The following is a 12,410-nucleotide window of genomic DNA, read 5'->3' as shown; positions in this document are numbered from 1 at the left end:
GTGATTTATTGCCTCGCCAATTTTCAGTAAACCAGAGGAGCCATATTCCAATTTATTCAGGTCAAATTAACCATTCATAATTAGAAGCGGTAACCTTCCCCGCTCCCCCTCTCCTTCTCTGAATGTGCTGTACATGTAATGCAAATGTTCATTGTTTAATCTCACTGACTATCATTAGGAAGGTTATGTAAGAATCATCCCATGCAGGGCAAAAGCATAGCCTGAATCAATCTTCTAATGGTTAATTGCTAATGGGCTGATTTATTGCTGTGTCATGAAGGTCAAGGCTCACCCTTTCCCTCTAAGGGTGGCAGCGACCTTATGGAAACCCCATGGCTTGTTTCATTGTGAAAACCCTGCAGTACATATTAATTATGTGAGGACTAACTTTAATATACTATAAGTAGAGATTTGTCAATTATAGGTGAATTACTTTTACTTGACTTGTTGACGTTACTTTGTTTTTCTGGGACGAATAATAATTGACTAATAAGTTTCTGATGTGCCATATTTAGCTAAATCGACGTAGTTCAGTCAGCAGTCAGGGCAGGTTGATATTGTAAGTTAATACAGAAAATATCACTAAAATACAAGGATACGGTCTAAAGTTTAGAACACGTTACAAAAAACGTAATATAGGAGCATATGGAGGACAGTCATATAGGAGCATATGGTCATTACTTCAATAAATGAGAATGAACAAAGGGTAACAAAACACAACATTAAATGCAAATGATGTTTATACGGTGCTGAATAGTAATAATCCATTAAATATCTATTAAAATTGCGGGGCCATGAATTAAAGGGACACGGTTTCTACAATTTTCATCTGATTAATGTGAACACCCTCAAATCAAAGCTGAAAATAAACACTTTATCTCATTGTTTCAGCTTACTGTCCATATTTTTTTTTGCTGCACTGTATGTTAATGTCACAAGCAAATGTAATTATGACTTTGGTAAACAAGCCATCCCCTTGGCTTCAAATCAAACCCTCTGGCAGTAACGTTAACACATATAACATGGGTTAATTTGAGCTAGACCACTTCAGGCAGGCTGCATAAATGGGGCTTTCAGGATTAACCAGGAGAGGCCTATGTGGCACTTTGATAGACAGCACTCCTCACCCCAGTCTTGATTACTGCTCCCTTCTAATTTGGTTCACTCTGCTTGAATAATGTCTGGTCAGATCTGGTCTTGACCAAACACTCTAGCTTGTCCGGGGGAAGTAACGGTGGGTTTTGATGCTGTTTGACTTAAGGAGATGGGCTGTCATTTACTCAGCCTCATTAAAAAATAAATCACAGGAGAGAGAACGGAATTAGGGATGGAGAGAGAGTGAGAGGGCAGAGACAGATCTAAGGACTTGCTGGCTTGAGGTTTGTTGGTTTTGGCTGGTCGTGCTTCAACGTCTCAGTTGTCCATTGGGATCAGGAGTGTCTCCCCGATGCCAAACAGCATCAAAACAGAAGGACAGGCTAAATGAAGGAGGGAAAATGAAGAGAAGGGACAAAGGATGGATAAAAATAAAAGCAAGAATAAAGCAGGAAGGAACAACAGGAGTGCAGAGATGAAGACATCATGTCAGTCATTTTAGCAGTTGCAGTTCTGTCCTGTGAAGGTTTCAAAGGGCTGCTGCTTTTCCTCCTCCCCCTTCTCTGATATTCAGAATCCAATTAGTGGTTGTGTTGGAGCGGGTTTTCTCAGTGACAGTGGCCCATTTGTAAGAACTGCTATCAATGAGGAACACTGACAGAGGTAATATTTTATTAATGTCTTCCTTTATTCTGCAAATAATGGCCCTTTTTGTCAGGCCTTACAAACTTTTCTTATGTTGAAGTTTAGAGACAGATGCAGAGAAAAAAAACCCCACAGCCAACAGGAAGATCAAAACTATTAACTAGTCGTATTGTTGAAATTCCACTGATGGACTGCCAAGCATAAAGTGAAAGTATAAACCTTTTTGGATTGGAATTGATTTACAAGGTTATGGCTCCTGAAAAAGTGCACAATTGTGGTATTATGATAAAGAACAATAACCAGTGGCATTAGTCGGCAAAACAAGACATGGCCTGAAAGCTGTATTTAAGGTTGGTTAATTCTTGACGTCATCTCCGGACAGTCACATCAGTACATTCACACAGGACTGGAAAATGTTACTACCAGTTGACTCATCATGAGCCCCATCCCCTTTTCCTCTGTGATCCAGTAACAGTTGAGCAAACCTCAGGTAACTTCTTCTTTCCTGTACTTAGATGTGCAATATGCTAGGTTTGTCAATGTTGAAAACCAAATTTTGAAGATAGTTAAAAAAATAAAAGTCACATCTTAAGTTAGTTAGCTAATATTAGCCTCATAAGAGAAGTGCTGTTGTACTGTGTACGAGCTGAAGATAATAAACTACTCATATGGTGTTGAAAACAACGAAGGAACAAGTCACTACATGCTAAATCCTCCAATCAAGATGGCATTAAATGCAAATGAATTTCTGCAACATGTTGAAGATTGAAACAGAAGAAACGGGATGGATGGTACCAGACAGATGCCTTTATACATGAGATAGATGGAGAGATAGTTTCATAGATAGATAATGAAGGGACTAAAAGAAAATGCAGAATTGGAGTTTTGCTAACCTTTTTCCAATCTATAATATTTCATATTGGCTCTTTAATTCATGGCCCTATCCCAGTGAAAATGTACTCTCAAGAAGTTTTTAAAGTGCTTATACCACTTAGTCTGGGAGCCGGACCAGCAATGATAATCTGTTTCATGGGGTTTTTCTACGATGGTTGACAGTTTTCGGCTTTGGAGACACAGTGACAGTAGACAGACAGCAAATGAAACATGGCCTTGAGTCTGGCTCCATTTTTTTTATTGACCTGTCAGAACTGACTGGACGTTTGAGCAGAAAGATTTACAGGGTCCATTTAGGCCATGATTGATTTCTGTCACTGGCAGCTTTGAGAAAAGATGTTTATGTATAATTGTCTCTTTGATTGATGAAAGCTTTGTTTCATTTTTAGATTTGCCTTTTTTTTCTATATCTTTATATTTTTTTACCTTCCAGTATTCTAGTATATTTGCTGTTTTGACAAAAGAAGTTGGCTGTTTTGTTGACATCTTCCACTGTGTTGAGATTTACTGCTTCGGTGCAGTTTGAGAAAGACTCAATCAGTTTTGATCTGAAGTTTTAAATAGTTTATTTTAATCTTGCATTGTATGATTTACTCACTGACACTTAAGTGAACAGATTACAAGAGGATGCAGTCTCTGTAATTCCCTTGTTCAGAATTATGAATGTTGTTTGGTGAAAAGTTGCGCATCATTGCAATTTGAGAAGAAACGCTTTTTTTTTTTGCCAAAAGGCTTTATGACTGCACTACGAGGGGCTGATTTGATTCCTTTTTCATTCCTCACAGTTGCATTCTTTCTCTTCAGGGTGACATTCTGTCTAGTGTCTGCAGTAAACATTAAAAAATGTCTATGGGTGCAGAAAAGTAAGTGAAAATATAAAGTTGATCTCAGATTGGGTGAAAGTGTGTTCTGATGTAATGGCCTTAAGGGAAACATTTCAGTCTGGAGCATGTGGCATAGGCAGATGTCTTGTTTTGATGGTGGCTGTTAATGGTTTAATTTTCTTTTTATCTATTTTGTAAGAGAACATTTTTGTGGACAATTCATGCTTTCATGTCAGAACCTAATTTACCTATTGTGCCCTTTTAGTGACATCAATACTATTTTATATTACCATTCTGATTATTGAATGATTACTTCTCTCTCTGTTTCCAACTCTGCAGAGCACTTAAAGGTGGCACTAGAGGAGTACATGGTGCGGTTGCCGAAGGTTCGCATCCTGAGGACCAAGAAGAGGGAGGGGCTGATCAGGACTCGTCTGCTGGGAGCCGCTGCTGCTAAAGGAGAAGTCATCACCTTCTTGGACTCCCACTGCGAGGCCAACGTCAACTGGCTGCCTCCATTGCTGGGTGAGGAACAAACACACACAACTCATCAACATTACATCCTCCTTTTATGAACCCAATCTTTATTCTTACCTTATTATACCTTATTTAAATAATCAAATATTAATCAAAGTACTGGTTAAAGCCAACCAAATTACTTCAAACTAAATAAAAACATGCCTCACATATAGAGATTTGAATTACACATACAATTTTTAAAAAATGTTAAAAATGAGGTGACAGGGTTCTCAGATGGTGAATCCAGTAGTGTTCCCTCCTGGTAAGTAAACCTCTAAGTTACCTCCTCAAGGGGGAAGTGATACCTTCTCAGTCCCAATATATCTTAGAGAGGAAATAGGATGATTGAGTTCAACAAAATACACTTCTACTGTATAACTCATGTTTTTGCATCTAATAGTGCTTTTGTGTTAGGCAATATGAGCAATATTGAGTGCTCTACTCATCTTTTCAACTTAAAATTTCCTACAAGGTCAAGTGATAAGACAAATGACTGGTTTAGTTTGACATTAAATCATTCTGAAAGTGATCTTTGTACTTATGCGAGCGTGTTTAAAACTCTTACAACAAGTATAGTAACACTGGCTACAAACACAGCAGCGGTTGCCTTCAGGAGTAGGTGCTCAGTACGAGCTTGAACTGGTACTTATAGAGTAGAGGGTAAATATTAATGTACCAGGTGGTCTCTCAGGTTCTTTTATATATCATAATCGGTTGTTCTTTAATGCATTGAGTTGACAATCAGATTCAAGTATATGTCAATGTTTTTTTCCATTATCTGTTCAGCACACTTAGAATTTCTATTAACTGTCTACCAACCCGCCTGTGTTTCTTAGACGGAATCGCGCAGAACAGGAAAACCATTGTGTGTCCGATGATCGACGTGATCGACCACGACAACTTCGGCTACGAGACGCAGGCAGGTGACGCCATGCGAGGGGCTTTTGACTGGGAAATGTACTACAAACGGATACCCATCCCTACAGAGCTGCAGAAGGACGACCCCAGTGAACCCTTTGAGTAAGTGCAGTTATTTTTGACACATTTGACATTTGCTAGACGACTTTATCCCAATTATCTTACTCTGCCATGAGTGCATACATCTGTGACACGAGAGGCCTCGTGTGGGTCGAAACCCTTCAACTGGGTGTGTTGGCGCCGCACTCTTTTGTATGAGCTACACAGGACCTTGTAACCCTCATTATTCACTAAGGGGTTTTCTGTGTGTACTTGCTCTTTGTCAGCCCTGCCTTGCATCCACATTCATACACACATCATCTTTTAGACTTGCGTGCTAGGGTAGACAGACGCAAAATATTTTTCAGCTTTACTCACCTTAGTGTGGATGTACAGTATGTATGTATAGTGACAATTCCACCACAAATTACCAACCATATTTAACACAAAGATCATGTTATATTATTATTTTATAAAGTATTAATCCTGTGTTAATTGGAAATTTTGTATTGGGTCGTACTTTTTTAACAAGGGGTTCCTTGGTTCTGTACACATTTCTTTCAGTTTGTTCTTCCTCGTTGCCACTGAAGTATAGTCGTAAGATGATGATACAAATATTGTGTTATTGTTTTGCACAATTGTAGATTCACCGAAAATGATAAGCGAGTAATTTATCGAGCCAAATGCCAAACTTTTGCTGGTTCCAGCTCCGCAAATTCGAGGATTTTCTGCATTTCTGTTTTTTATTATTTTAAACTGAATATTTTGGGGTTTGGGTCTGTTGGTTGGACACAATATGATATTTGATTTTGTTAACTTTGATTTGGGAAATTGTGATTTGAATTAGTCACAGTTTGTGACATTCTGTGGACTAAATAATGAACCAATTAATTTGAAAATTATTTAATATAAACTGATAATGAGAAGTTGCACCCTTGTTTTCTTGTTGGTCCTTGGAAAGTTATTATTGAATTTGACTTAAACAAAGACAAACCGCGGATACACAAGTATATCACAATATAACATCAGATCCCCAGGTAATACCACCCCAGTGCAAACAGGTCTGATAGCTTTCGACCTTCCTCAACACCCAGCAGCACAGATAGGTAACCTTTAAGTAATGGAAGCCAGAATAAATAAACTCTACCCAGAGACACACTTTGCTATTTGTAAAGCCAAATAACTGCATGTGATGCCAGACACTCCATTTGTAAGCCTTGAGGGATTAGTTAGAAAACATTTCTCGATGTTTGGATGCCAAAGACTATTTGGGTGTCCTGTAAAATACAGTAGGTATCATCAGGCAGGGCGCCTGTGGTGCAGGAAGATAAGACACTAAAGAAGAAGGAATGAGCTGCAGAACAATCAGAATCAATCCTCATTTCGTGAATTAGTCTGCTCTTCTTGCCCAATGAAATGACCTTCATCAGTGCAAATCCAATTTGAGTCGCAAAGATTTTCATTTTCATTCTGATTGACATTGCCGCAGCGGAGAATGAGGCTCTGTGGGATGGCAAAATCCATCTTGGAGGTGTGTGTGTGTGTGTGCATGTGTGCCTGGGAGTATGATTTTATCCCGGTTCTCATGCCTCTGTCACTGTCTCTTTTGTCAATGCCATCACCCCTCTCTTATTCTTTCTTTCTTTCTTTCTTTCTTTCTTTCTTTCTTTCTTTCTTTCTTTTCACTCCTGTCTCTCTCTCATCCCTCCTTCGGGCTTCAGAGTTTCATTTGGCGATGAGCTCCGGCCTTGACTCGCTTTCCTCAAGGTCAATAGACTGAAATGGAGAATATCAACTTGAGCATTTCTAATTAAATCTAAATTGAGTTGGAATATTCATGGACCATTGAGTTAAATCGTTTTTTCCCTCCAGTGGACTGACACTTGCCAAAGAAAAGTGACTAAGGAAGACCTGCAGGGATTTTGTCCAGCTGAAGAAACGCAGACCTGCTCTTGGCAAATGTTACGTGTGACATATAACAACTTTAAACGCACTACAAGGAGTTCTTAACTGGTTATGAAACAGTCTCAATTTAATACATGACCCACAAAAACAAACAAGAGCCTAAGTGAGAAGATTGGATATTTTTATATAGTTATTCTTAATGCCTGGCACCAGGTCTGATTTGCTTGGATACCCCTTGAAATCAATGAAACGAGGCAGTGGACACAATTACTGTTATCCACAGGGCAAGCCACAATCAACACAAAAATACATTTCGTTATAGTCTGACAGACTATAGTTTTATAAAACTATGATTATCATTTACTGTTAATCATATAATAAGTGAAGTCTAACTGGATATTACATCCTAGTTTCTGGTACTACAGAGTTTTCATGATCAATGCTGGGGACAGATTTGTGCCGGAACAAATGTGCCGGAGATTTTCTTTTCTTTTCTTTTTTTTACTTAGAAAAAGTATGACAAACTGTACAGTGTATCAATATTAAATAAAGAACTTTAAAGTTAATAAATATCAGACCAAAAGAATAATTAAGACTAAGAACGTTGTGCCAGTAACCCCTACTCTGCTTCTTCAAGCACACATTTCAGTCAGCAGTCAAAAAGTATTGAAGTTTGATACACAGCCCAGTATTTTACTTTTAGGGTATTGAATTTTTCTAGTTGTTTCCGGAACTGTTGAGGTCAGTTCAGTCGGTGCTGGTCAATATTAATTCAGTGGAGCTGCTCACTGTCTGAAAGTAGAAACATGCAGTTGTACTGTGCAAATCCAATTTGCCACTGTGTTTCCAAGGTTGTTTCCTTCCTTGGTAAAAATAAAATGTAACATCAAAATGGCCGAGAAGGTAATTACAGCCATTCAGAGCTGCACTGTTCTCTTGCTACTTTTCTTTGAAAGACTACAAGAATTAATGTTTGAAAGACTTAGCTGCACATATTTGCCACCATTCAGGTTGATATTGAGCTTGTACCTCACAGTGCGTGTAAACAGGTAATCTAAGGGACTGTGTATGAGGCCCTGCTACTAACAGACGGTCTGGCATTGCAGAGATTCTGTGTATATGCGTGTTTGTGTTTGCTGTAAACACATATACACATATAACACACACACACACATGCATATATATATACACCATCCAGCAAGACAATCTTTCACCCAAAATTTGTTCCTGAACATCAGTTAAACAAAGTAGTTGCTAGGCAACACAGCAGCAGCAGGAATTTGAGTGGTGACTTCGGGTCAGTGCATTACCATTTTAAATTAGGTGTTGCGAAACTACAGGTGTATTCATCTGGTTTTGAACAGTAGCTCGCTGTTTGGCAGAAAAGAGAAAGAGAACTATCGCTATTTCTGTTGGAACCCAATGAGCCTGAACAGTGTGTTGTGAATGTTTACATGTGTGCTCAGGGACAAAATTCAGCCACACAGTTTTGGACCCTGTACATAGACAGTTTCTTATAGCCCCTACTCACATGCACCACTTTTCCTTCTAGTATATTTCTTAAGACAGTCCTAAGCATTTGAACATTTTTGTGGAAAAAGAACATTTTGAATAAAATGGCAGGGTCAGACATGCACGACAGCTCAAGAGTGGTATGTCAACTTGAACTGCACTAAAAATGTTTAATTTAAATTTGCTATTACTCATTCATTTAGACAGGCAAATTTTATAAAATGATAACACATCATGATACAGTAAAACTAATGGTCAATATACAACAATGTTGCTTGGTCTTACAGTCAATACTCAAAATAGAAAAGTGTAGTCCCTTTCGGACTTGCCCAATAATTTATTCTACTGTATCAACTTGACAAAATTCAATTAAGCTAAAGCTGTTGATTTAATTCTTGAGTATTGAATTATTCTGATGGTGGTAATTTGGTTTTAAAAGCGCAAGTAAATGTGAGAGGAATTCCCTAAACCAAGTCTCTTTTGAAATAAAAGAATAGTGGAATCTTTGAACAAAAATGTCCAAATATTTGTCAGTATTATTAAAAATTGAAATGGTTTTCAAGAAATGTTTGCCATTGTAGGCTCTCTGCTTACTACAGCCCTTTAGCTGCTGTGTTGAAATGCTACCTGCACTTTGCTAAACATAAGAACTTGTCTCTTTTTTTCTGCTCTTTTCTCTTTCCTTTTCTTCAAACCCAGCATCAGCTCCCAGTATGACAGTGATTCATGTCCAAGCAGTCCGGTGCCTAAAAGCTCACCAGCAAAAGCCTTAAGGCAGAAAAACAGAGTTGGGAAAATTCTATAATTCAAATTGAAATGTAGAACGTTCTTCAAGTAATGTATCGAGCCTCAAATTTAATGTAAAAACAACAATGGTTTGACAGGTAACACGAAAAAGTAAAGTGTTTATAGGTAAACATTGTAGCCAAACATGCCTCTGGCTGTTATTCTGGAAATTAAACCGGAACTTGTTGTGTTTAAACGATCCTCATGTTCACTAGCTTCATCTGAGTTGTGAGATATCAGTGTTGTCTATCCTGAAGCCAGCGTGTTTCATTCCTCACAACTCCTGGGAGGTGAAGTGTATTTGTGTTTTCTCCCTCTGGCAAACAAGAGCTAACAGTCTCCACCCCACAAATCGGTGCCCACACAGTGGCACTGCTCTCTTTTCTAAGCTCGCACACTCCAGTGACCATACAAGTTTGCAATCACTACACTTTGTGCAGTCAAATGCACACAGCTACAACACACACCATTCCTTTGTCCCCCTGCAACCACTGTTGTGTATCCTTTGTCTCCTGATGAAAGTCCACTGCATTTAATTCAGCACCTCTCTAGGGAGGTGTGTGTGCGTGCACATGTGTGTGTGGGTGTGTTGGCTTTGTGTTTTCTTCAGTTTTCCTTCTCCAGCATATAACAATTACCAGTCATGGACAATAACCTGCTCCGATACACTGTTACCTAGCAAGGAAAATCAAGTCATTCAGTGTGACAAACATATTTTAAAGAGGTGAAGGGCAACGTCTGGGCCTCCTGTGTCTCCACTCAATCATATGTTTTGTCAAGCCTGGATCACAGTTTTCCACAGATTTAGAATATACTATACAGTGTATTGTCCAAAAAAAGGAGGCAGGGAAAAAAAATATGTTTTTGTGGATTTCACAAGGTTTTATGTGTGATTATTTCATCTTTTAAAGGTCCAGTGTCTAAGATTTAGGAGGATCAGTTGGCAGAAATGCAATATAATATGCATAACTGCCCATAACACCCCTCTTTGCATAGATCCGCAGAGATGTTCACCTGAACCATAATTTCAACCTGAGACACCGACTGATTACAACTTATTAGGACCTCCAGTTCTTTCTCTTTTCTTTGTACTTTAATGAAGTGGAGTAATAAAGCTCTATGAATGTTTTTGTTGGTGTAGTACCCCAGCACATTCAATTTTAAATTCAACCATGTTCTTTTCTGAGAGACCGCCATAACTGTATGGTCACAAATGACCTCAAACTCTGGTCAAAAATGCTTTTAGTGCAAGAAATATTAAGGAGTGTAAAAATGAGAGTACTATATGGTCTTCTTTTTGGATAAGGTTAAAGCTAAAGGTAGTTAGCCACCACTCTCTATATATCATAATCTAATACCCAGAATCCTCTCAAAATAAAAATGAAAAGTTTCTTTCAATTCCGTACAGCTCCTCCTGTTTTCTACCAGTGTCCTACACTGGTGTCCTGATAGGAAACTCAATACATTTCATTCTGTCCCACTCCAGGGAGGAGCTCCCTCTGCATTCTGAGCTGAGGACCATTATGTTGTTAAGCACCACAGAGCTTGTCGTACCAGTCAGAATTCACAATGGTTTGGCTGAGTTAATTGGTTTTGCACTATGCAGAGTGTCAATGGGTTGCTAAACATGTGCAAGCACATACAGCAGACATACACAACTCTGGGAGGAATTAATCCAGACTCATCTTGCAGTCTGTAAAAGGTAATAAAATACTAGAAAGAACTGTATGTCTCTGGATTTAATCCACTGTGGTTATCAAATTGAGCTATGCAGCATAAGATCATGTGTACAAACCTGGCTTGAATGTTTAAGGAAAACTAGTTAAGTGTACAGTAATGAGAGTTATGGAGCAAACACCTTCTGTTATATGGAAGATGGGAGTGACCACAGTGTGAGTGTATTGAATTTGGGTAATATCTGTGGCTCAACATATTGATCACCAGGGTAGAAGTGCCAAGGCAGAGCATACCATGTGATACTCCAGCCAAAATGTTTTTAGTATTAAATGCTTGATAGTTGTCTGTTAGATGTTGGTAGTGGTAGTGTCATCATGATGTCCTTTGGACTACTGGTCTGTGGATAAATGTTCTTTGTAATTTGCGGGGTTGTTGAATAAGATAAAAAATAAATTAAATCTGTATTTAGTGTTTCCCTTTGTCATTAACTACTTTCTGCTCACAACCCTAAATGCAATACGGTGCATTTTATAGATGCGAATTACAGTCTGGCGACTTAACACAGTGATGATTCAAAATTATGATTCATAAGTGTCTGGAAGCCTAATTTACTGCTTACTGTAAAGCAGGGGTTTTCAGAATGTGACTGTTGGCCTCCCTTTAGACAAAGATTGGAAAATGTCGCCCCCTCAATTACTGAATGCCAGGGATCATGATTATGTAATGATCTCATAGACACTCAACAGTTGAGTCAAGATACCTCAATACTGCTTTTGGACATAACTTCACACCACACCATAAAACAAGGTCTGTCCAAAGAAATGTATTAGTTTCTGACTATGGAAAAGTGTGGAAACCCCGAAATTATTAGCCAAATCACACACCTTTAGGCTTTTATAAGTAATTTTCTAATAATTAACGTAATATTCTTTCACTTCCATTCACTGAGATGCAGAGATGCAACTACCAAGAATTATCATACCAATTAAAATAAAACAGCTACCACCGTGCAACAACTTTACAATTAAACAGCATTCCTTACAACTGCCTAAAAAGCCAACAACAACTAGTAAGAAATCTGATTGTCATCTCTTAAGTAGAGCTGTGCTTTGTACTGATGCAATATTATATCTTGTTATAAGAGTAGATTACTATAGGACTTTTGGTTATGATGATATAAGGATATGTAATGTTCTTGACCTCTTTTTTTATGCGATCATGGCTGAGAAATGGGTAGAAGATGAATGGACAAAACTTTACCAAGTGGAGGAGCACCACTTAAACACTTAAACACTTAAAACACACTAAAAACTTTATTTTCTTTATTGACTTATTCTCTGTAACTGTATCTTTTTTGTCCTCCAGGTCGCCTGTGATGGCAGGTGGACTGTTTGCTGTGGACAGAAAGTGGTTCTGGGAGCTGGGAGGATACGACACAGGTCTGGAGATCTGGGGCGGAGAACAGTACGAGATCTCCTTTAAGGTAAAAAAAATAAAACACGCCACAAAATCACAGCTACAGTGAGGTGAAGTGAATAATCAATAGTGTCACTTTAACCTCTGTGTTCCTTTTGAAGAGTGTTTAATCAAATCTCA

General features: G+C 38.4%; 1 protein-coding gene across 1 annotated transcript in view; it reads left to right on the top strand.

Annotated features, from left to right (window-relative positions):
* The window catches only part of LOC118332055 (polypeptide N-acetylgalactosaminyltransferase 10), a 78,509-nt gene that overhangs the window by 49,549 nt on the left and 16,550 nt on the right, over positions 1–12,410 (top strand). The window contains exons 5-7 of the mRNA XM_035667185.1: positions 3,798–3,983; positions 4,814–4,997; positions 12,180–12,297. Coding sequence (XP_035523078.1) covers positions 3,798–3,983; positions 4,814–4,997; positions 12,180–12,297 — 488 coding nt within the window. The remainder of the gene's footprint in view (positions 1–3,797; positions 3,984–4,813; positions 4,998–12,179; positions 12,298–12,410) is intronic.

This window comes from Morone saxatilis, unplaced genomic scaffold (genome assembly GCF_004916995.1).
Source record: "Morone saxatilis isolate NCDOM2014 unplaced genomic scaffold, NCSU_SB_2.0 Contig20, whole genome shotgun sequence".
In the NCBI taxonomy this organism is placed as follows: Eukaryota; Metazoa; Chordata; class Actinopteri; family Moronidae; genus Morone; species Morone saxatilis.
This window is presented reverse-complemented; position numbering and strand designations above follow the sequence as displayed.